The following is a 25,439-nucleotide window of genomic DNA, read 5'->3' on the forward strand; positions in this document are numbered from 1 at the left end:
ACCCCTCCATGCTGGAAATACACATGCCTCATCTTGGAGCAAAGAAAGGCAAAGTTTTCCCTATGAAATTTCTAGAAGCTTCTATCTTTGGACAAAAGAGTATTCATAAAAAACTCCAAATGAGGGCTGTTTACATACATGTCATGTAACAATCACCAGTAACACTCCCGAATTTTCAATGTAACTAAATGAAGGTTGAGCGAGTCGTAATTTAACATCTCCATATTCTAATTAGCATCTTTACACTTAAAAATCACACCTTCATGTCAGGCCTCAGACAAGTCGGTTCTTGTGTCTATGCCTTTACTGCCGGGGTGTCTTTAAACTGTTACCAAGACATTTTTTTGAAGTCTTTACAGCCCATCTCTTGGTGTGTTGGGAACCTGTGTCCGCCCCAGGTCAGGAGAAGAAAGGGGGTGTGAGCGAATACAAATGGAAAGGTGAGTTTGAGCTGGATTTTTTTTCTTAAAAGCAAAAACCAAAGCAACTAGGCACAATCAAATCCCAACAAGGAAAAATAAACATCAAAAAGAGAGTAAATTTTTTTTTTTTTTACTGTTCTGGCTGTGGAACAATTTTCAATTCAAGAGGGCCTAATTTCAAAAGCTATCACAAAAATATACATTTTTAAAATCAAAAGCTATTACAATTTAAAGGAATGTCTATCCTTATAACAATGCAGAGATAGTAGGTCCCCCGTTTATTTGAATCTGAGATGCCACCACATCTGAGAAAGATGCCATCTGAGAAAGAGCGTGCACTAAACTATGGCTTGCCAAAAGCTGTAAATCCATCCCAAGCTCCAAGACCTTAAGTTGGAAAAAAACCATGCATGCTTAAGGATGAAACAGAGGATTATCATCTCTGTTATAAAATCAGAAAAGAAATGCTGACAAGTGTTAAACAGCTCCCCTCCCAAATGACAAACCCATTTATACTGTCTTGTAAGTACTGCCCATTGGGGTAATAAAGTGAAGAATAAACCAGCGGGAATGATATATGGTTATGTCTTAACTGTTCATTTCCTACATAATGTGAAAAGCTATGTATTGCCTTTGTGTCATTTTTTGTGGTCACCTAAAACACTTTAATGTAAATGTGAAAATGGGGAAGATGAGTTACTATTTATTTAGACTGCCAGAATAGATGCATATTAAATTAAGTCATCACAGATCTTCTATGTAAAACCAGTCTTGACCACCTTAATGCCTTATACATGCCGATTCTCACCACTGTACTACCCAGTAAGGTAACAAACTGACAGGTTATTCCTCAATAAAGAGAACATACACTTCCGCCTTCCGAGAAGACAGAGAATTCAACTGTAATTCTTATAAATAAACATCTTGAAACCGTAAATCAGGAATCACTGTAATACTAAGTCAAAGGCAACTGGTAACCACCAGATAAAGATCTAGCCTCAGCCCCATTATCAGAATCTAACACAAGTCTCATAGGACACAGTTCAGGTCAGGTTCCTTACCTTAGTCCTTCTGAGGAGGACACCTGTTTTTCAACATGAGGGGCCCTTGACGTTACTACCTTTGGGGGTTTACCTCTCTTCAGTGGGGGCTACTAAGAGCTGATATTCGCCAAATGAAGATAATTTCAAACTTTCAACAACACTCTAAGGCAAGTTGCCCAGTTTAGTCTTAGACCGAGCAACTTCATCCATATCTAATGCTAAATTTAAATTTTCTTTGTTAAAATAACATTCCCTTTTAAAATTCACATTATTTCTGATCAGGATATGGCATTCAAAGTAAAATCTCGGGGCCTAGATAAGAAAACTCATAATGGCAACCTTTCAGGAATTTTCAAATTAGTTCTGGCCACCTAACGTCCTTAAAACACAGAATACAGACTCGTCATCACATTTAACAACAAAACAAAAGAAAATCAAACAGAAAAATCAACCACCAAAAATATACCAATGATTTCTTCTAAAACAGAAGCTTGACCAAGAATTTCACATCGAGTGCTTAAAAAAAAAAACACACAAAAAAGTCAAGGCTTTACAGTGTTTCCTTTTCAACTAGACTTCTTTAAAGCTTACTGGCATCATTCAAAAGCAGACAAATAGACCCGGGAGACAAAGGGAATCTTTCCATTCAGCCACGTTCGGTTATAATAATGTCACATCCATCTCCAACCATCTATAATGAAAGGACTTCAGAGAAACCCAATCTGTGAGTAACCACCCTAGGAGGCAGTGTCCTCAAAGACGGGGTCTCAATCTAGAACTGGCCCCTCTTACCTTCTGCATGTTTGGCTTGACACAGCGAACAAAGAAAGGATTAGAGGCGCTTAGGGTTGCCATCAAGGAATGCAGTGAGTCCTAATAGAAAGAAAAAAGTACACGTCGATTTAGTCTTTTAGTATCTCATTCTTTAAATTTCTCAGCACCTTAGACACTTATCAGAAACAAATTAAAAAAAACAATTTAATCATAGGAATAATAATGGTCTTTATTTTTAATTATGTCATTCTAAGATAAAGTAAATGGACTGACTATTCTTGGGGGGAAAAGGGTGTGGGGGATGCGGGAAGAGACTGGACAAAAATCGTGCACCTATGGATGAGGACAGTGGGTGGGGAGTGAGGGCGGAGAGTGGGGTGGGAACTGGGAGGAGGGGAGTTATGGGGGGAAAAAAGAGGAACAAATGTAATAATCTGAACAATAAAGATTTAATTTTAAAAAAAGATAAAGTAAAGCAAAGATATTATAATTCATTTTCACTGAAATTATTTCACAATACAGTATACAAATTTCATTTGTCACTTCCTTGAAATAGTACCATTTTAAAAAATAACATTATTCTGTTAATCAGCAAAAAAATCATAGGCTATTTCAATGGTTAGCATAGAAAACCTGAGAAATATGAGCTCTCCCACTGTAGTTATTTATCCAAACTCATTATTTCCATCCAAAAGACCTATAATCCTTTACCAGCACCTCGCTGGTCTTTGACCTACAATCTCCACGCTTACCTTCAATTTCTGTAATACCGCTTTATTTTCTTCTTTCCGATTTTTTATTGTGAATTTTTAACATTTACCAAAGCAGACAGCATGCAATGAATACTCATCATCAGCTTCAGCTAATCCCATTTCCTCTGACCCCTGTCTCCATCTGTACTATGCCCACCCCTTGCAGAAAAGCAAATCCGAGACATTGCTTATTTCATCCCTCAAAATTTCAATATGTTCTATTAAAGGATAATCACTTTAAAAAATATAGTGATAGATAACCATATCCATGTAATCCTAAAAAGATTTACCATGAATTCCTTAATGTTAACATTAAAAAGTGCAATTGTCTCATTTCATGTTAAAATAGTCAACTGTCGAAAATTTCATTTTTAAATGCTTTGTTCTTTGAATTCATGTATTGTAGTCGGTTGATATATTTCTTAAGTCTCTTTTAATGCATTGACTGCCCCTCCCCCCATCTCTCCTTTTTCTTCTTACAATCTTGCCAAGGAAACTGGGCTGTCTGTAACACTATAATGATTAGTTACTTCTCTACTTAAAAGCTTTAAGTTTTGCACAGATGACAAAATGTCCTGGCATCCATGGCCCTTCATGTCCTGGTACCAACTTAAGTTTGTACAAGGTGTCTGGCCGGCTGGCCTGTACCTATTCACAATCCTCCGGGACAGGACTCATCGCATTCCTGTCTCAGGAGTCCTTCTCCTGCCCTTGTCTCTACCTGGTAGGTCCACCCACTCTTTTCCATTTCCATGATTCCTCTTTTCCATTTCCATGATTCCTAGTCCAATTTAATCCCCAAATAGCCACAAAGCCTTGCAAGACCACACCGACCTAGAAAAAGAAAAGCTCCACCGGGAGGCTGAAAGCTAGGCTTTAGAGTCAGACAGACTTCCGCTTAATTCAAATCCTGCTCGGTCCTCAGAGGGACTGAATGGATCTCCATTTCCCTAAACCTGAGTTTTCTCATCTATAAAATGGGGACAATTATGTATATTTATACAATTACTAGAGGCCTGGTGCACAAAAATTTGTGCACTGGGGGGGGGGGGGGGGTGTCCCTCAGCCTGGCCTGTGCCCTCTCGCAGTCTGGGAACCCTTGGGAGATAACCTGCTGGCTTAGGCCTGCTCCCGGGTGGCAGAGGGCAGGCCCAATCCCTAGGTGCAGCACCTGGTTGGGCTCAGAGCAGGGCCGATTGGGGAATTGGGGCGCCGCCCCCTGTCATGCACAGAGCAGGGCGGATTGGGAGGTTGCGATGCCACCCTCAGTCACGCTCAGGGTAGGGCCGATTGGGGGGTTGGGGCACCGCCCCCTGTCACACTCAAGGCAGGGTCGATGGGGAGGTTGCGGCGCCACCCCCTGTCACGCACAGAGCAGGGCCAATCAGGGGGTTGGGGCGCTGCCCCCTGTCACGCACAGAGCAGGGCCCATCAGGGGGGTTGGGGCTCCAGAGAGTAGGGCCGATAGGGGAGTTGAGGCACCGCCCCCTGTCATACACAGAGCAGGGTGGACCAGGGGGTTGGGGCGCCGCCCCCTATCACCCACAGAGCAGGGTTGATCAGGGGGTTGGGGCGCCACCACTGTCACAGTCAGGGCAGGGCCGATGGGGAGGTTATGGCTCTACCCCATCACACACAGAGCAGGGCCCGTTGGGGGGGGGGGGGTGTTGGGGCGCTGCCCTCTATCACCCACAGAGCAGGGCCGATCAGGGGGTTGGGGAGCTCCCCCCTATCAGGCACAGAGCAGGGCTGATCAGGGGGTTGGGGCGCCTTCCCCTGTCACGAACAGAGCAGGGCAGATAGGGAGGTTGTGGCCCCGCCCCCTGTCATACACAGAGCCGCAGGGCGATCAGGGGGTTTGGGCGCTGCCCCCTGTCACGCTGATCCCGGTGCCGGGAGGCCTCGCGGCTCTGCTGATCCCGGTGCTGGGAGGCATATTATCCTTTTACTATATAGGATAGAGGCCTGGTGCATGGGTGGGGGCTGGCTGGTTTGCCCTGAAGGGTGTCCTGGATCAGGGTGGGGGTCCCCACTGGGGTGCCTGGCCAGTCTGGGTGAGGGGCTGAGGGCTGTTTTCAGGTTGGCGGGTGACTGAAGCTCCCAACTCCTCCTTTTTTTCTTTTTTTTTTTTATTCTGGGCCAGCTTTAGCTCTGGCTCCAGCTCTGAGGCCTCTGCTGCTGAAAGCAGGTATCTGGTTTGTTTGGGTTCTATAATCGAGACACTGTACCAACTCCAGCTCTGAGATCCCGGCTGGCTGAAAGCAGGTTTCTGGGGTTTTGTTTAGCTTCTATATTTGTTACAATGTTTCAAACTGCAAGCTCAGAGGCCGGCAAGGCAGGCAGGGAACGTTGGATTCCTCCGTCACTGAAGCAAGCAAGCCTCATGTTAGCTTCCAGCTGCCTGGCTGCCGGCCGCCATCTTGGCTGGCAGTTAATTTGCATATCTCGCTGATTAGCCAATGGGAAGGGTAGCGGTCGTACGCTAATTACCATGTTTCTCTTTTATTAGATAGGATGAGAGAAGTGAACAAGATAATGTTCATAAAGTGATTAGCCCAATGCCTTGCACATGAGTGTATATAATAAATGGCAGCTATTATGATTACATCCTATCTGCCCCTCATGTGATCACGTTACCCAGCACTGCCAGCCATGTTGGGTGTATCTGGCTTATTGCCAACCACACTGCACAACAGACTACACATAGACTCCCACTGATGCATCCAACTGTGAGTAAATAAAAGCCCTATAGAGGGCAGAGGTTCTAAATGTCTGTTGACTGCCCAGCTGGTATGGCTCAGTGGTTGCATGTTGATCTATGAACCAGGAGGCCACAGTTCTGTTCCTGGCTAGGGTACATGCCTAGGTTGTGGCTTGATCCCCAGTAGGGGGCATGAAGAAAGCAGCCAATCAATGATAATCTCTCATCATTGCTCTCTCTCTCTCTCTCTCTCTCTCTCCCCCCCTCCCTCCCTCCCTCCCTCTGAAATCAATAAAAAATATATTTTAAATGTCTGTTGACTGATGTGTTTCCGTATCTCTTCATATTAGGATTAAGTTACCAAAATGGTCATCATATGCTCTAAACTAAATAAAATGCTTAAAATGAAAATAAAATGCTTAAAATGAAAATAAAAATGTTCCTTGTTTTTCTGCATTCTGAACTATCTGACAAGGTAACTGACATTGATCTTACCTAAATATGCACTTGGTTATTATTCCTAGTTATGACATTATAAATAGACCTGAGAAAAATACAAATATTCAGACATGGGAAGAAATAGACACAATTTTCACATGATGATCTGGATACAAATCAGAGTGATCCCACGTGGCCAAACATAATCCCACATGGCAAGTCTTAAGAATTGCTATTTCACAATCTAAGATTAAGCAGCTACTTATTTTTTAACAACAACGAAAAAACCATATACTATTTCTGGTTTAAAGGATGATATAAAAGAAAAACACTGGCTCATGGAGCTCTTGTTCCTAATTCCTACTTTCAGTTCTTAGATCACAATAACAATGAACTCATCAAAGCCAGCGGAGGAGACTAACCTTGAACTGCGAGCTGACCGTGGGCCGCCGGTGCTTGCTTCCACATTTCAAGGTATCCTGGCTATTGCGGCTTGAAACGTGTTCAAATAGGTCATAGATGAAGTCGAATCTGTGAGAGCAAAGAGCAGGGACCATGAGGGGCACACACCCAATTATTAGGTGCTAGATTACTGTAATTACAATGCATTTTCCCACTGACAGTAACACACCGAGGCCTGGAAGAGCTAAGACAGCTCCAAAGATTTCAAACCAACCACTGCGTCAGGCATTGAAAAATAATTTGGTCGCCTCCAGTGCTCTAGAGTCTGGCAGAACAGTGGATTGTGATGAAAGTGATGTGCAGCCCAGGGTCCAGGTAGGAGAGAACCACCTCAGCTTCTGCCGCCTTGACTTCCTCCAGTTGGAGGGACATAACGTTTTGCTCATGTCACAGTGTTGCAACATCCATTCATTTAACAGGTGGAAAGGTGCTCACTCTAGAGTGAGGCAGACTGGGGTTCAAATCCTGCCTCCGCTATTTCCAGGCCAGGTGACTTGGGCAGGATGCTTGTCTCTCTCCAGGCCTCAGTATTTCCATCTGGAAGATGGGGGTAATTTTAAAATTTATCCCATCACTCTGGGGTGAGAATGAAATGAGAAAATGTACAAAAGGCTGAGCAGGGTGCCTGGCACATGGTAAGTGCTAAAGTTGGTAGCTGGTACTATTATTAAAAAGTTGTGTAGAATGCCATTGCCCCTACTAATAAAGTAGAAGGCTTTTCAGTAACTTCTTTTTATCTTCCTTGCATGGAAGACATTTTGGGCTGTAAAGTGGGGGGCGTGGGGGGGAGAATATGTGGTTTGGTGGCTTCACTGAGACCAGGAAAGGTGGGACAACGTCTGGGCATCCACAACTCCCAAGGTGGCAACGCCAGCGCTTCCTCCGTCACTTCTCCCTTTGCCCCAACCCTTCCTCACTTTTGTCCCCGGGGGCTACTTCATGCTCGCTCCAACAATGCTTTGCGCGCTCTGAAGAAAAGCTCTGGTCCCATGACCCGGTCACAGATGTCAGGGGTGAAAGAGCAGAGTGAGCACACAGCCCACACCTCTCAGTTTGCAGAGAGAAACCTGGGGCTGAAACAGAGAGTTCTTCAGTCCCATCACAAAACCACTTTACGGGTGAGAGCGAAATGCCAGCTTGCTGATCTCCACGCCTGGGAGCTTCTCATGACATCGGAGTGCTTCTGTTTAACACCAAGACGCTGCTTTTATTTAAATGCGTCACAATAACTCAGAAACTTCTCTGGTAGATAGCATGCCATGGTGCTTTTCCAACATCGGCATTTCTACAGATCTAAACACTCATCTAAGAGTAGAAAAGGTGACCATTTGTAAATAGGGGAAGAGAGTTAAAACACATCTGAAGACGGAATACTTCCAATTCTGAGCTTCTAAGCTGACACTTGAGATGGCTCCCTTCCCCTCAGTACACAGCTATTTAAGTGACAGGGAGGCCACCTGGCCTTAGCATTCCTAAAAGTATTATACCTTTAAAATAACTGGGCTACTTTCCTTCCTTAGGTACTAAAATTTTATTTCTGTTATATTCACTCGGGCTCTGACACAGGCATTGAAAGCTTTAACGCAGGCTTATTTTCCTCCCTTTTTCTCTCACATAGCCTCCTAGGTTAATACATACATAGCTACGCTAATCAACTATCGATTAATGGTGTAGATTTACAATTCACGAATGAAGAACTGGATGTGCAATAAACTTATCATTTTAGCTGAACTGATACTGGTTTATTTTTCCTGACAGACTTTGTACTAAATACAGACATAAGGGTCCTACAAACCCAAGGCTGAAATCGATTTAACCGCAGCTCTAAGCTTGTCATGAAGAACATCGGTCATACTGGTTATGGTTTGGGTTCTTAAGCCAAGCAGACTGACACGGAGACAGTGTTCAGTTGATCAGCAGCCTAGCCAGGATCTCTAGCCAGGATCTCCAGCCAAGTTCTGGTCTGGATCTCCAGCGAAGTTCTGGTTAGGATCTCCAGCCAGGTTCTGTGTCCATGTTCTCTTGCTAGGTTCTCCAGGTTCTCCAGCCAGGTTCTGTAGCCATGTTCCCTCGCTAGGTTCTCCAGCCAGGTTCTGTCCAGGTTCTCCAGCCAGATTCAGTCACCAGGTTCTAGTCAGGTTCTCTTGCCCATTTCTGTAGTCAGGTTCAGTCCAGGATCTTTTGCCATGTTCTCTCCAGCGAAGTTCTTCTGTCTCTAGTTCTGTGTAGGTTCTGTCTTCTTCGTTCTGTCTTCTTACATCTGTATTTATACTAGTTGATTCCAATCCTATCAATCTCTATTCCAAAGGTTAGGGTGTTTCTTATCTCCATTCCAGGGAGTAAAGATTATGTAGCTTAAGCATGATTGTTCCTAGTTAAAGTGATTAATTACCCGCCTGGCACTTAGTTAAGAGGTTTTATTCCCTCCCTAACTTCAGGGGAAAATCCCTACCTGGGGAAACAACCTTTCTCAGAGACCTTGGTTAAAACACATAGTGCCAAGAAGGTGAGCAAACATATTAAGAACAGTATGCCATATATGCCAGGTCCCTTGAAACAGCAAGCATGGACCGGCTCCCAGCAGCAGACCAATCAAAACTAGAGGGATCTTGGGCGAGTCACCTAACTGCTCCAAGTCTCAGTTTCCGCATCCGCACAACAGGAGTCAAAACAGTATCTAACTCATGGATCTGCTGTGCTTACAGCCCCCGATTAAACGGTAGTCACTGCTATTCGTATATCTGTTGGTCATTTTATTGGTGAACTATTGCCCAGGGAAGAAGAGAACAGATTAAGTCACTTCCATATTCATTGTTTCGATATTTGTGAATTAACAGCATTTGCATAAATATTACTTTGCTCGCTAATGATGTCTTAGGGAAGAGACTGACATACCGGCTTTCCCTTAGCAAGTTGAGAAGATCATCTCTAAAGGTATCTCTGTTCTTCTCCAAGATGCCCCGGACATCATACTGCACCTGGTTTTAAAAAAATAAATGCAAGAAGGTAGAATTGATCAAAAGAGTAATCTCAGGTGATAAGCATGAGACTCCCTTTAAAGATAGGTCCATGGAAAAAAGTCATATGAATATATTTATGATTGGCTTCTGAAAGTATTATTTCTCTAAAATACCAACTGGGCAAATGTCAATAAGGATCTTAATTAAGAAGTTACCTCTCCAGCGTAGTGCTTCACTCCAAAATTGTTGACTGCGACTCTGGGCTTCACGTAAAAGTGGTTATTCTAATTTAAAAAAACAAAAAACAAATGCCTACTTTTACTTACTGGTTTCCACTGAGTTCCAGAGGAAACTAACTACCACAGTAAAACCAATTTCAAAACCAGTCATATAGCCACACAGCCGGTGATACACTTAATGAAAACCATGTCCCTCTTGTCTGTGTCATTACAACAGGTTGAAAATACAAAATTCTATACTCATATACGTGGGCATAATCTGACAAACAGCCCCAAATCTACCCCCTTGGCTGATTTTGATTTAGTTCTAACAATCGAAGAGGACCACCACTGGTTTAAGAGGCAAAAACAAATTAAATGTGGAGGCACAGGGGGGGCCAAATCTACCCCTTTGGCTTATTTTAACTTAGTTCTAGAAATCGAAAAAGCACTCCATTGGTTATGTGAAAAAACAAAATTAAATGTGGAGGCCCAGGGGGGCCAACAGCACTGAAATATCTCGAATGTCATTTTAATCCACAGATCTGCTACCCAGACATAACTAAGAATTGGCAGGTCTTGACATACCGCATGTTGATTGTGTAATTTCTCCAATAAGGTGCTGTCCGTGGCTTGAGGAAAATGGCTTTCTTCATTGATAAGGGCCAGGAGACCAAGTTTCTAGAAGAGGGAAAGAAGGTTAAATGAATTAAAAGTGAACATAACATGCTTCAAAGTATTTTAGAGCTCCTTTCCTCTCTACTCTCTATCAAATAAGTGGTTAAAAGAAAAGGCACAGCCCGGAGGTGTGGCTCAGTGGATGAATGCTGACCTATGAACCAGGAGGTCACAGTTCCATTCCTGGTCAGGGCACATGCCTGGGTAGTGGGCTTGATTCCTCACGGGGGCATGCTGGAGACAGCTGATCAGTGATTCTCACTCATCATTGATGTTTCTAACTCTCCCTTCCTCTTTGCAATCAATAAAAATATATTTTAAAAAAGAAAGTAAAAGGCACAGTAACTCTTTAATCGAAAAAATTCATAATGGTACTTTAAAGAAATCCAATAAATTTAAATTCCACATAAACATTAAAAAAAAAAATTAAACCCACCACCATTTTGTGGACAAAACTTTTACAACTGGCTGGTGTCTTACTGGTACCGGCAAGGCCTTGATGCTGACTTAAAATCTACGTGAGTGAAGCGGTTCTGCCCGCTGCTGATCCTAAAAATACTGAGTCAAGGAGACAATAGCCTTGAAGCAGCCAAGTGTTTAAATTCAACCCTGCACATTTACATTTACATTTCCAAATGGCCCATTGTGTTCTAAACATTCACATCTTTGATGTGCGTGTTCACACAAGCCATTTCGTTCCCATAAAGATGAATCAGCCAGCTGGACACCCTTGGGACTGAAACGACTCTTCAACAATACATTACCTTCTCGATCAAGTCCAGGCATTCGCCATTGTCTATCCAGTCAATATCTTCCCACACTAATCCTTCTCTGTAGAAAGATTAAAAAAAGCTGAGTTATAGCAACCTGTACCTTTCTAATTTAGTGGCTAATAAAAAAAAAAATGAAATAGGATTCCATGAGTGCTTACCTGCTATATTCTAGTTGTTCTAAAGAAAAAATGTGCTTGTTGAAATATTCCTGAAGTTTCTCATTTGCATAGTTTATATTGAACTGTTCGAAGTGATTAACCTAAGGGAAGAAACCATTCAAAAAGTATCTTTAATGCTCTCACTATTATATATAAAGATGAAAAAAAAATCTCCAGAAAAAAAAATCCGTGTTTGTTATGAAAGTTTTGAAGATCAGCCAATAAGTGGATAGAAAAGAATGCATGTGTCCCACCGGTGGAAGCATACCTCGAAGTTTTCAAATCCGAAGATGTCAAGAATGCCAATAGATTTAAAGTCGTCTTTGCCTTTGATCCTGCTGTTGATCTTCTTGATCACCCACTCGAAGCAGCGTGCATAAAGTGCCATGGCCAGGGAGTCTCTGCTGTCCACTGCCTGGGGGGAGGAGACGTGGTCACCCTGTCCCCGACCAGGGACAGCCCGGCAGGCAGGTCCGCCCCACCCACGCGGGAGCTCTTGGGAGACACATGTGGCAGGGGTGGCACCCGGGACTCAATGGCAAGTAAATCAATGCCACCTCGGAAAACACAGACTTGAAGAAAGGATAAACTGGAGCTTGCTTGTCCCTTTATAGTAGGACTCACCAAGGATGCCTTTAAATACCAGGCTCCAGCGACAACTCTGTGTGCTGAGTTTAGGTAAGAATCTGAGCTGATATATACAGTTACACATTTTATTGGGTTGAAAACAATAATGAAGACAGTGTTTTCATTTTTATCTCCTTCTCCTATTGTACTTTGTACACATAAAAGTTTCCTTTATGGGATATGGTTAGTATTTTTGACTTATCTAATCAAGACACAGGTATTACACAGAGTAGAGCATATAACTGGCTCCAGGCTGTTACAGAGGCAAAAATAAGTAACACAACATACTATTGCACTGTTTTCATGTATAATAATGTATTATAGTTCACGTTTATTTAGTTCTTATTCTGTGCCAATCAGTAAGTACTTAGAATATATATATTTTCTTATTACCCTTACAAGAATCCTCTGAACTAGGTCTTACAGAGGAAGCTGAGGCACAGTGAACAAATTTCCTAAGAGCAGACAGTAAAAGGTGGGAGAGTCAGGACTCACACGGAGGCCATCTGCACCAGACCCAACCCTCTTAAAGAGGCAGCTACACCGTCTCTTAGAAACAATTCAATAACGTTATCTACTCCCCTCCGGGTGGATATCTTTATTTTGACTGTGAACCACAGTTACTTATTTGAATCCAAGCCATGGCTCTGAAACCCCAGGAGCGTCCTTCAAATCCAGCCTGGGTAGCAAAGGGCATGTACCTGCTGAACGCTGAGCGGCGTGAGGATCTCCTCCCCCCTGAGGAACATCGATCTCTGGGTCAGAGCGTCCGTGAGCTGCGTTGGGTCCAGCCCAAGTAACTCTGCAGACCTGCCCAAGGCTGGGAATGAAGAACAAAGTGAACGCGGGCTCCCAGCCCGCAAGAGGACCAGGCCGAAGGGACCCCCAGGGGGCACAGAGCTAACCACGCACAGCAACACAGGAAAGCAGAAAGCATCCCTGAATCCCTCAGGCAGAAGTGATGGGACACACATTCTAATGTAAGTTTGTTGCTCCTTTATCGAGTCCTAGGTTATTAGCAAAGAACCTGGAGCTTGGACCAAGTGCAGTCCAGAGACCCCAAGATTAGGGGGTGTTCCCAAGACACTGTGGAGGTTTGTGAAGTCATAACTATTGTCAATGATGATACTAAGATGTTATTTGCTTTTTTATTCTCATTCCCTCACCAGAATACCCATGATTTTTCCAGGGACTACATGACCTGAGGTATCTCGAACAAAATAAATGCAACAGCAGATATGAGAACCCAACTGGCCTCTGTTACATTAGATATTAAAGAAACTTGCAAAAATGTAAGACAATGTGACTCTTCTTACTGATTTGTTTTTCTTGGAAAATAGTCTTTCATACAAATATTGTATTTTAATATGCAAAGGGTTTATTATGGTCATTTTGCAATGCCTGTTTTAATTCCTAATATTGTAAACACCAATAGATAAGACTCACATTTGTAAAAGAAGCTCTTTGGGGTTCTCCATCATGTTAAGATGATTACAAAGTGCTGGGACCAACGTTTGAGAACTACTGGCCTGCAACACTGTGCTCCTTACAGCCATTGGTACTTGACCTCATCAAGTTCCCAGCCTCCATGCCCTCATATAGTGCTTCCATCAGAACAGCTTAAAAATAAATACATAAACCGCTCCAGGAAGAGGGCAACTGACACAGCTATGTGTGCATGAACTCACTCCATCTCGACAGCACATCTCCGAGGCACTTTACCAACAAGAAGTTGCTGGCGTTGAGGGGATAAATAACCCAGGAAATAGGCCGAGGCCGTGCCAGGCTGCGGGCACAGCCTCTGCCTTGAAAACTAAGGGCCTCACCATTACACTGGGCCACCACTCGACAACTGGAGAACTATGTCCACACTCCGCCCGACTCAGGACATTTTCCCTACAGCTCATCCTCCTTACGCGTGTTTCCTCTGATCTGGCCCATGTTCCTTCTTTCTTAGGAGGAACAAGAACACAACCACCCTCCCATTCTGGAACCAAGTCTCAGAGGTTTTGACCCTTTATCTGCTGACAGTTCACATGAGGAACAGAGTTCTGTAGCTCTTTATTTCAAGGTCAGCAAGCTCTTTCTGTAAAAGGCCAGACAGTAACTATTTCAGGTCTAAGTTCCCTACTAGGAAAAAGCCAAGGCAGGAAAGAGGGGCAGGGGCAGGAGGGGCGGCCTTACCCGTTTTGAAGGAAACCTGCGCCCCACCAGCAGTGATAAATTCTATGTTCCCAAGGTGCAGTATGCCAGCAAGCAGCCTCAAAACCTCCCGGACCTCCTCCTTGCTAAACTGCATTACGTCCATCGCCGTCTGGAAGAAAAGTGACGTGTTTCATGGTTTATGTTGTGGCTGTTATTTTTCATACTAAAGAGAAATTTTTTTTAAATGCTCATTGCTCAACAGAATTATCAGGTATTGTTCTAAAAGGCAAGAAAATAGGAAATAGATGCATGACCAGTTTTAAAGATAAAGACCTTACACAGATACACATTAAAGAACACGAGGTTAAGAACTGTAGAATGTTGAGGAAGAACCCAATCGATGACATAAAAATAAGGATCCGCCGAATGTACAAACCTCCTAGTTATGCCACAAAAAATTACATTTTTTCCTACAGCTATCAAAGCATAATGGAACATTTATTTTCTTACATATGAAAGTAGGGGGGCAATTTGGGGGAGCTAAGCCTTCCTTAGAGTCCTGCAGGGTCAACACTGGGGCTGGTCCTCATGGTTACTCACAGCAGGAACCCAGGGAGGTGGAATAAAATCGGGCAGGGACTCTACAATGGGAGAGTCTTTGTATCCTTTTACAACAGATACTGGTGGACCTAGGAATGGATCTGGATCTATCTGCCCTAGACATTCTTTGACGTCTCCACTTCTCATTTCTCCAAAGGGTTCTTAAGGTCTTATCTTGGCCTCTGCGTAGTAAATGGAACCTAACAAAATGCTGTTTGGGGAAAAACTAACAATAAACAGGCATCTACCTACACGTCCACATCTGTATTTTAAATATGCAAAGGGTTTGAAACCAGCAAGTATCCAAACGACTTTAGCCAGGAGTCTTCTCGATCACATCCAAGATCTGCTCATTTTCTATTGGGATTTAGGAGCCATGCTCATGTCAGGAACACTGCACTCACATCCACATCCTCAACTGAGGACAGAATTGGCGACAAGACTCCTGAAATGACCTACAAAGAGGACGTGGGCCCAGCCGGTGTGGCTCAGTGGTTGAGCGCCGACCCACGAACCAGGAGGTCATGGTTCGATTCCCAGTCAGGGCACATGCCTGGGTTTCAGACTCAATCCCCAGTGGGGATGCGGACGTGCAGGAGGCAGCCAATCAATGATTCGCTCTCATCATTGATGTTTCTATCCCTCTCTTCCTCTCTCTGAAATCAATAAAAACATATTAAAAAAAAAAATCACTGCACTGACCACAGGAGACGTGGGAGAAGGAAACCATGCACCACTTTGAAGCAATAGAAATTGCAAAAGGAAACAACTGGAGATTTTAAAAAATGAGACACAGGATTTCTTTACAAGGAAAAAACAATGAAGTTGAAACAAAGGGCAAAAACAATAGACAGGGAAACAAAATTAAAAGAAAAAAATGCAAGGGAAGGAGCAAGAGCTATATTGGGAGATACACAACAAAAATAAAATAGGCCCTTCTTACACAGGAAGTGCAAATCCACAGAGAAATTATTCTCTGTCATAGAAACAAAGCACGCACAAATTAAAGAAAATCGGGGATCACGTCTATTAAATTAGCAAAACATTTCTGAAGAATTGACCTAAAAGTGGTGAAACTGGGATGTTTAGGCACTGGCCACTGGTACTAAAAGTGAGTATAACTTTTTGGAAAACAAGATTGTGGCAGGACTGTGTTGGGCCACATGTGTATACACTCTTACAATGTTTAGAGAGGTTAAGGAATTTTCTCAGGGTTGCATAAACAAGATTCAAAGTCCAGGAATTTGTTATCGATCCAACTTTATTACTTTCCAAGAACATTAAAAAAAAAAGAAAGAAATCTCCTGTGTAATCTCCCATAACTTCAATGATGAAAATTTGTTCCAAGGAAAATGCTGACAATAATAAAGTTTTGCAAAATGTCACTACAGTGTTATCTTAACACTTCCAGAGAATTCTAACTAACCCATAATTAGGCAAAACAAATAGAGTAAATAACATTGTTAGAATAGTGTATCGTTTTTAAAGGAAATTCTCAACCTCATATAGAAACATGATTATATTTTGCTTTCTTCAAAGGGTAAAACTACATTTTTTTTTTTTTTATCCATAACTAATAAAATCAGGACGGGAAGAAAACTTACAAAAAATGAAAAACATAGTAGTGTTGGTAGGCTCATAAACACTGTGTTGTATCATGTCCTTTAATGTTGTTGACATCCTTCTGAACAAAAAATGAGACTATTATGCAAATCGCTCTCTACCCAATGGGATACTACTCACCACGCAGAGGAATGAATGGTGTTATGTGGGACATGGATGAGCAAAAGAAGGTAGACACGGGAGAATACATTCTGTGTGATTTCATTTACACGAAACTCTAGAAAAGACAAACCTATGCCATGTATGGTGACCGAAAGATCAGTGCTTTCCCAGGCTGGGGTGGGGTAGCTGGGATTGTCTGGGGAGGAGAACAAAGAACTTCTGGGGTACAGAACTGTCCTTTCTGTTGATTGTGGTTGTAGGTACATGGGTGTATAAATTAAAAATTCATCGAAATGTGTACTTTACATGGGAGCGTTTTATTTTATGTACATTATAGCTCAGTAAAGTTTATTACAAAAAATGAAAAGACCATGAATTATTTAATCAAGGGTGAGAAGACTCATTTCAGGGTACAAACAAAACTTAATGCAAAAACAACTATTAGTCAAGTGTTTATCAATAAAAAGGCCTGTGGAAAAATAATTACTCAAATTTACTTATTCTAAATGCAAAGAAATAGGGCTAAGAAATACAGAACAATTTATTATGTTCAGGACTTTAAAACAGTGGTCAGGATCAAATCAGACATCAGCAAAATAAAAATAAAAAATCACCTATGCTGCGCAAAAGTTAATATTTTCCTTTTCTATGATGAAAGTTTTCCTTATATTACCAGACATAGTCAATACTCATTTATAAAAATGTTCTGACCTCATCTTAGAATGACCACAGAAATGAAAATATTCACTGCTTTAAGTCACCTACCTGGACTTTAAACATAGTAAAAGAAACAAGATTTCTGAAAACTTGTCTACAGTAGCAGAAAATTTCAAATGGTCAAATGAAAAATATCAAAAGATGCCCTATGAAAAAATTGGTTAAGTTCTGAGAATACATACAAAGATTATAAATGGAGGGAGGTACGAAAACAGATGGATAAAGCGTGCTTACTTCATTAATAAACTTGTGACTTCTTCACTTTCAAGTCCAACTCTGAGTGAATTAATTAGTGAGGAGTGTGGTGATAAGTGGTAATTGCATTAATAACACCATGGGGTAATTTAATGGTTGCAACCAATTATCGCCCGCGTGGGTGTGAGTGCCAAAATTGCTAGCCAGAGCTCCATCCATTGTCTCTTACTGTCCTATTTACGATATTTTTAGTAGCAATCTCCACCCCTAGGCAAGAGTAGCACTTTAAGGTTTATTATAATTATCTTATTTTCTCAACAATAGGGCTCAAGACTTAAAAAAAATAAAAACCCTGGGAAATTCTCAGTATAGTTCAGAAGCACTAAACAGCAATTTAGTTATGAAACTGGCACAAAGTTAGACAACATATTTTCAAGAAAGTCTGTACTAAGCCCATAAAAATTAAATGTTTGTGAAAGTGTGTGTGAGAGATGTTAGGGGCGATACAGTCCCAACCATGAAGGACTGAAGGCAGTGAGGGTGTCACACTAGAAACAAATACAGAAGAGCAGCGAATTGAGGATAATTCACTGCCAATAGGTACATCTGATCTGCCCAGGGTCTCAGAAGTCAGCTGTGAGTGGGAAGGCTCCATTCAAGAAGGCAAAGGGATCACAGATGAACCCTGAATAAATGGTACAATGGAAATGGTGGGAGAGAAGGCTATTCTGGGCATAGTCAATTATTATAAGTAATATAATCACTTATTCTGTAATGTTATGTTACAGCAAGGCCATAATATGCTATTTAGTAATATAAAATTTGCTTATATTCCCAAGTTTTCCAATACTGAAAGAGACTGTTTCCAAGCTTGGTAAAATCGAGGTATCAAGTCAGCCCGTTACATTTTCTTAAACTCTGACTCATGAGGCATGAATCTGTGCCTACATATACATGGGCTCACACCATTAAACACCCATGGATATGCCCAGTGAGCCCACAAGGTGAGGAAATCCCAGAGTGGCTCATGACTAGGCTCACTGGAAAACATTCAATACTGTGGAGGAAGAAAACACTGAGATTATAGCTCAGACTCATCTTACCTCACACACATTTCATCAGCCCCTATCCTGTTGGGTCAATGCAGGTGACAGAATACATTAGTTGTTACTATTGACTTAAAATAGCTTTCCATCCTAACTGGTCAGTTAACAGGCAACTTGGAAGGCTGCATAAGAAATGGTCACGAAGTTTAACAGGTCCTGTCTCTGCCCCAGCAAACCGAGGTCCCCCCATAATTGCTCAGGATACCTCACAGGTACTTATTTATATTAATGTCACAGGTGCTTATTTATATTGATGGCGTCACCGTCGATGCCAATGATGACTTTTACAAATACATAAATTCTCAATGAATTAAGCAAATTTCGTAAGTATATTGCCAAAGCATATTGACATTAAAGTTGATTAAAAGGATGTTTTTTTTTAGAAGCTAAAAAAATGGAACACCAGCCCTGGCCAGATAGTTCAGTGGGTTAGAGCATCATCCCAATACGCCAAGGTTTCCAGTTCAACCCCAGGTCAGGGCACATACAAGAATGAACCAATGAATGTATAAATAAGCAGAACGACAAATCGATGATCCTCTCTGTCTCTCTCCCCCCACCCACCCTGTTCCTCTCTCTCAAAAAAAAAAAAAAATCAATAAAAAGTAAAAAGAGCCCAATCGGTTTGGCTCAATGGATAGAGCGTCAGCCTGCGGACTCAAGGGTCCCAGGTTCGATTCTGGTCAGGGGCATGTACCTTGGTTGCGGGCACATCCCCAGTGGGGAGTGTGCAGGAGGCAGCTAATCAATGTTTCTCTCTCATCGATATTTCTAGCTCTCTATCCCTTCTCCCTTCCTCTCTGTAAAAAATCAATAAAATATATTTTTTTAAAAAAAGTAAAAAGAACACCAGTGACATATTCATACATATTCATAGAAATAATTTCTCTCCATTAGCACTTTAACAACTCTGCTAACAAATGTCCATGAGCCCCAGCAGAATGTAGTCCCTTTCCTTCCTACAATCCCCAAACCTCTGGGAAAAGGAGCTTTACGGAATTCGAGTATGAAGATACAAATGTAAGTGGGATTTGCGGTTGGAAGGAAATATTGAGATGAATTACATAAAAAAAACAACAGTATAATCTGTTCCAGCCATCTTCAGCAGAGTGCAGGGATCATGTGGTTGGCTTGCTCTGTCTCCCCAGCGCCCGGCACACAGCAGGTACTCAAATATGCTGAACATATAAAGTCACCTCCAGCCAGGAGAGTCTGGAGTCTTCTTATCCATTTCTGTGTCACTCCTGGTAACAGAGTGCTGCCCAAGGCAGAAAGATGGGCTGGCTGGTACTGGTAATGATACTTATGATTATATTCCTATATTACAGAAATATGACTTTTAAGAATATTATCATAATAATCATTACAAAGTTGGGATATTTGTTGTAAAAATGTAACACAGAGACTGGTAAAGAATAAATACAATCCTGGAATTCTGCCTCATGGGTGACATTTTGGTATATTTTGTTCCAATATTTTTCTGCATATATAATTATTATATATATACATTATATTCAAGGTATGGCAAATGTAGGTTTACAGATGTTTGTATGGAAAATAATACAATAATTAATAAATAATCAAAGAATAAACTGTTTCACATACTCACAATTGTAAACTTACTTTTGCCCCACCCTGTATATATAATGCTTATTATTTAAATAAAAAGATTATAGTGCTGCATAACACCTTCCTCACTTACGTAATAAGCAAGTTTTCCCATATTATTAAATACTAGAAGCCCAGCACGCGAAATCACATGGCCCCGCCCACCCGAGCCAGTCTTTGGTCATTACGGCGTTAGGGCCACAGGCCTTTTATAATATAGACTAGAGGCCTGATGTATGAAATCTGTGCAAGAGTAGGCCTTCCTTCCCTCAGCTGTTGGCACTGGCTTCCCTCTGTCACCTGGGACCCGGGCTTCCCTTGCAGCCCCAGATTCATCCAGAAGGTCGTGTGGGGCTGTCCCATCTAATTAGCATATTACCCTTTTATTATTATAGATACTTGAGCATGTGTTTTGCTTGTTGCCATGGATCATATTTTATGGGTTTAACAAATTATTAAAGCCATTCTCCAATTCATGATTTTGTGAGTTTAGGGAGAAAGAAATCTTATTTTTTACAGAAAAGAATTTTTTCCTCCTTTCTGAAAAGTTGCTCATTTATGTTTCTTTTCCAACAACATTGCTTAGAACTTCCAGAAGGAGGAAACCACATGTTCCTGATTTTCGTAATCACCAGCTACGTTGTCTTTGACATTTCTGACGGGTCCACACTAAAAGGTAATTGCAAAGTAAGTATTAAGGATCTGTCAATAGAATACTTTTAAGTTTGTTGTGTACATTTACAAAGCCAAATTTATGTATACACTCTTCTTCCTTTCTAGGAGACAAAGCCTTTCATCATAAGACCACATTTCAAATGTCAAAACCTATCATTACAATTTAAAAATAAAAGCTAGCAATCACTGAAACTAGGACCCGCTCCAAAAATTAACTTGCAGCTAACAAGAACAAGCAGTTCTAAGTCAGAAAACGGTGCCCCAAGAGGAAAGCCATCAAGGCACCTTCTCCAGGCACTCAGGATGAGGGCAGGCCTCACTGCCAGTGCCCCCTAGTGGCCAGTCAGCTAGTCAGTCTCACCTGCAGTGGAACTACCACTCCGATAATTAGGAGTCTATCGGTTACCAGGAACAAGGTCCTATCACGAAGCACTGCTGGGCAGCTTCAAGAAAGAAGTAACGTATTTTGTTGAGAATTTTGATGTCTATGTTCATTAGGGATATTGGCCTGTAATTCTCTTTCTTTGTGGTGTCTTTGTCTGGTTCTGATATCAGAGTCATGTTGGCTTTGAGGAATGAGTTTGAAAGTGTTCCTTCCCCTTCCATTTTTTTTTGGAATAGTCTGAGGATAGATACTAATTCTACTTGGTAGAATTCACCTGTGAAGCCATCTGGTCCTGGGCTTTCCTTTGTTGGGAGGTTTTTTGATGACTGCTTCAACTTCACTACTACTAATTGGTTTGTTGAAAATCTGTTTCTTCTTGGTTTCATCTTGGAAGGTTGTGTATTTCTAAAAAGTATCCATTACTTCTAGGTTGTGACTGTTGGTATATCATTGTTCACAGTATTCTTGAACGATCCTTTGTATTTCTGTGGTGCCCATTGTAATCTCTCCTCTTTCATTTTCCAACTTTATTTATTTGTATTCTCTCTTTTTTGCTTGATGAGTCTTGCCAGAGGCTTGTCAATTTTATTTGTCCTCTCAAAGAATCAACTCTTAGTTTCATTAATCTTTTCTATTGTTTTTATTTTCTATTTTATTTATTACTGCTTTGATCTTTATTATTTGGTGTATTTCCAAAAGCCAAGATGTGGGAGCTATGTAGGTATCCAGTAATAGGGGAATAAATAAAGAAAAAGTGGTGTGTGTACACGTACACACACACACATACACACACACTGGAATATTGCACAGCAATAAGAATGAAATCTTGCCATTTGTGACAACATGGATGGATGCAGTGGTTCTCAACCTTCCTAATGCTGTGACTCTTTAATACAGTTCCTCATGTTGTGGTGACCCCCCAACCATAAAATTATTTTCGTTGCTACTTCATAACTGTAATTTTGCTACTGTTATGAATTGTAATGTAAATATGTGATATGCAAGATGTATTTTCATTGTTCGCAATCCACAGGTTGAGAACCGCTGAGAGGGTATTATGCTTCGTGAAATAAGCCAAAGAAAAACAAATATCACATGTTTTTTTCACTTATATGTGAAATCTAAAGAACAATATAAACGGACAAAATAAAAACAGACTCACAGAAACAGAGAGCAAAGGGATAATTACCAGAAGGAAGGGGAATGGGGGTGGGTGAAAGGAAGGGGAATATAGTCAACAATGTTGTGGTAAGTTTACACAGTGACAGATGAATACTAGACATAGTAGGATGATCACGGTGTAAAGTATAAAAATACTGAATCATTATATTGTACACCTGAAATTAACATAACCAATATAGATTGCATATCAACTATACTTAAATAAAAATAAAATTTAAAAAAAGAAAGCAGAAATAATCGAAAAAAATCCTGAGACGTCTTTTTGCAACTCATCAAAAATAAGAACGAGTTTTCTAATTTATTCTAATGCAAGATCTTTCAGCAAAGAGAGTAATGCAGTAAATGAATTGTGAATGGAGAAAATCTGAGTCATGAGAGACATTGAGGGAGCCAAAATAAAACTGGGAAAGAAAAAATTACTGTTCCCAGACAGTGGTGCAAATATAATTATTTCTGTTTTTAATAAAAGTTTTATATGAAACAGAAAATAAAATTTGTTCTTTTTGTGTCACTCTTAATAAGGGAAAATAAGAAAGTAACTTACAATAACTTCCCTAAAGGATTCCTGGTCACTGATTGTCTTGTCTTCTACACATCCGGACTGATTCAAGTAGTGGTAGTTTTCTGGTACAGATAAATAAAATTCTTCTACAAAGAGGAGAAAACAACACATCAATGCTTGACTGTCCAGGATAAGACTGAATCTGAGTTTTTACTTTGTGATGTTAAAATTGAGTACATAAATAATTCTGTGCTTGTCCTAGCCGGTTTAGCTCAGTGGATAGAGCGTCGGCCTGCAGACTGAAGGGTTCTGGGTTCGATTCTGGTCAAGGGCACATGCCCAGGTTGCAGGCTCAATCCCCAGTGGAGGATGTGCAGGAGGCAGCTGATCAATGATTCTCTCTCATCTTGATGTTTCTAGCTCTCCATCTCCCTTCCTCTCTGAAATCAATAAAAATATAATAAAAAATAATAATAATTCTGTGCTAGTAGTCCCCTATTAAGAGAAAGTCCTCTCTTAATCATCAGATAGGGAAAATTAGAAAGAATCTAATGAGACTAAATGGTATGACAGAAAATGTTACTGAAAAAAAAATCGATAAGGATCCTGTTTTGACTGCTTTTTTCTTTTTTTTAAAAAAATGTATTTTATTGATTTTTTACAGAGAGGAAGGGAGAGGGATAGAAAGTCAGAAACATCGATGAGAGAGAAACATCGACCAGCTGCCTCCTGCACACCCCCCACTGGGGATGTGCCTGCAACCAAGGTACATGCCCTTGACCAGAATCGAACCTGGGACCTTTCAGTCCGCAGGCCAATGCTTTATCCACTGAGCCAAACCAGTTACGGCTTGACTGCTTTTTCTTAAAAATCAAATATTCAGAAAAAATAATCAAATATTCAGAAATTAGCTTTCTTCGGGTGTAACTTCAAACTAAAACGAGTTTTAATACATTATATATAAATGTTTCCATAAATACTCCTTACATCAGAAAAGCACCAAGATTCCAAAAACAAACACAAAACCTAAGATTTCTCTATTGATGACTTTCTCTGTACATTATTTGGCTCTGAAAGAAACTCAACATTGTCTATACTCTCACACATTTCGAATCGATTGGTGGAATACTAACAAAGTTCAAACAGATGTCTTCTTGTGTCCTGATGGTTTTTAAAGGGAAAATGAGTGACTCACCTCTCTGCTCGCCCTCCAGCCCTGCCAGCAGTGCATAGAATATGTGGTAATTCCGCTCCCCAGGATTTTGCCTTACTACTCGGTTCTGTGGAAATAAATCAGATTTCTATTCAGAGATGTTTCCCCCTGCTTAATTAACACAAACCAATAATTTCCGAAAATTGTTATTGTGAAGGCAAACATGAATTAAATCATGTCTACTTACTTTTTCTAATAAATCTTCATGTGAAAAGCAATGGCAAGTCAAGGAACAAAACCAGGATATGACCTGCTTAATTACTCTCTCATTTTCTGTTCTTTGTTACCCAAATAATTATAATTCCCCAGTCCGCTGCCATTGAGACTTCCGGTGCCAAAAGATAAGCCCTGAAAGCATAGACTATTTCACCTAAATCCAATTTCAAACATGACCCATGGCACCCTAGGATGTACCAAACAATTGGGCAGAATTGATTTCAAACAACAGCTGATGTTTGATCAGAAATCCATTTTTTTCAGATTATGGACATGATACCAGAGATTTCCAAAATAAAAATGGTTCTTTATCCCCTAGAATAATTAATAGGTCAAACACAGTAATAATAGAGCAATAACTGGATAGAAAGAACCAGACAGACATGTTTCATTCATATTCTTCATCCATCCTTATGACAAGAACAGTTTCTACTTGTGGAATCAAATACTGTAGACAAAAAAAAACACAACTAAACGAAACAGGATACAATCTACAATCCTCCCGCCCTGAATATTTCCCTTCTGGCAGATGTTCAGCTGAACGAACTTCCCAAAGCGACTGGAGTTGTTGTTGTACACGGTCTTCGCGTTGCCGAAAGCTTCCATGATGGGGCTGAAAAGAAGTCAGGACAGCAGCCGTGTTAATGAGGACAGATCTAAAAAACAGCAAGGACAGTCCCCACAGACGTCAAAATACACAAGTGCAAGAAAAGTCTGAGATCAAAAGAACCAACGGTAATTATGTTCCTTTACAGAAGAGCCAGGTCTCCGAAGCACTCGCTGAAATGGGTTTATCAAGAACATCCACCTGAGGGAGAGCTCTCAGGGCTGGTTGTGCGAGCCCAGGATGTTTCACCGAGTGAAGGAGGCCAGGATGGCTCGTCCCTGCACAACTTAGCTTAGGCTGACTGGTATATACTCCAGCCAGGGTTTACACAGAAAAAGCTTCTAATTCTAGGAACTGGAAAAAGTCCGCCCTGAAAATTCTACCCATTGTTGTGTCTTGGGAGTAACTCATTTACTTCTTTGGGTCATCTCTAAGTGGTCAGGGATCAGCAAACCTTTTCTGTAAAGATCCACGGGGGTCTTCATTACAACTACCCAGCTCTGGCGCGATAGCGTGAAAGCAGCCAAAAATGAACCGTAGACAAATGAGTGTCTGGG

At 41.2% G+C, this 25,439-nt stretch overlaps 1 protein-coding gene across 4 annotated transcripts in view; it reads right to left on the bottom strand.

Annotated features, from left to right (window-relative positions):
- The window catches only part of MYO10 (myosin X), a 204,471-nt gene that overhangs the window by 69,168 nt on the left and 109,864 nt on the right, over positions 1-25,439 (bottom strand). For all 4 annotated transcript variants that reach the window (XM_036308575.1, XM_036308574.1, XM_036308576.1 and 1 more), the window contains 14 exons: positions 24,764-24,888; positions 24,247-24,260; positions 24,042-24,126; positions 22,889-22,992; positions 14,191-14,320; positions 12,708-12,826; positions 11,648-11,794; positions 11,380-11,480; positions 11,213-11,279; positions 10,359-10,451; positions 9,768-9,836; positions 9,488-9,570; positions 6,553-6,661; positions 2,258-2,338 (listed from right to left, as the gene is read on the bottom strand). In XM_036308575.1, coding sequence (XP_036164468.1) covers positions 2,258-2,338; positions 6,553-6,661; positions 9,488-9,570; positions 9,768-9,836; positions 10,359-10,451; positions 11,213-11,279; positions 11,380-11,480; positions 11,648-11,794; positions 12,708-12,826; positions 14,191-14,320; positions 22,889-22,992; positions 24,042-24,126; positions 24,247-24,260; positions 24,764-24,888 — 1,327 coding nt within the window. The remainder of the gene's footprint in view (positions 1-2,257; positions 2,339-6,552; positions 6,662-9,487; positions 9,571-9,767; positions 9,837-10,358; positions 10,452-11,212; positions 11,280-11,379; positions 11,481-11,647; positions 11,795-12,707; positions 12,827-14,190; positions 14,321-22,888; positions 22,993-24,041; positions 24,127-24,246; positions 24,261-24,763; positions 24,889-25,439) is intronic.

Source organism: Myotis myotis, unplaced genomic scaffold (assembly GCF_014108235.1).
Source record: "Myotis myotis isolate mMyoMyo1 unplaced genomic scaffold, mMyoMyo1.p scaffold_m19_p_5, whole genome shotgun sequence".
NCBI lineage: Eukaryota > Metazoa > Chordata > Mammalia > Chiroptera > Vespertilionidae > Myotis > Myotis myotis.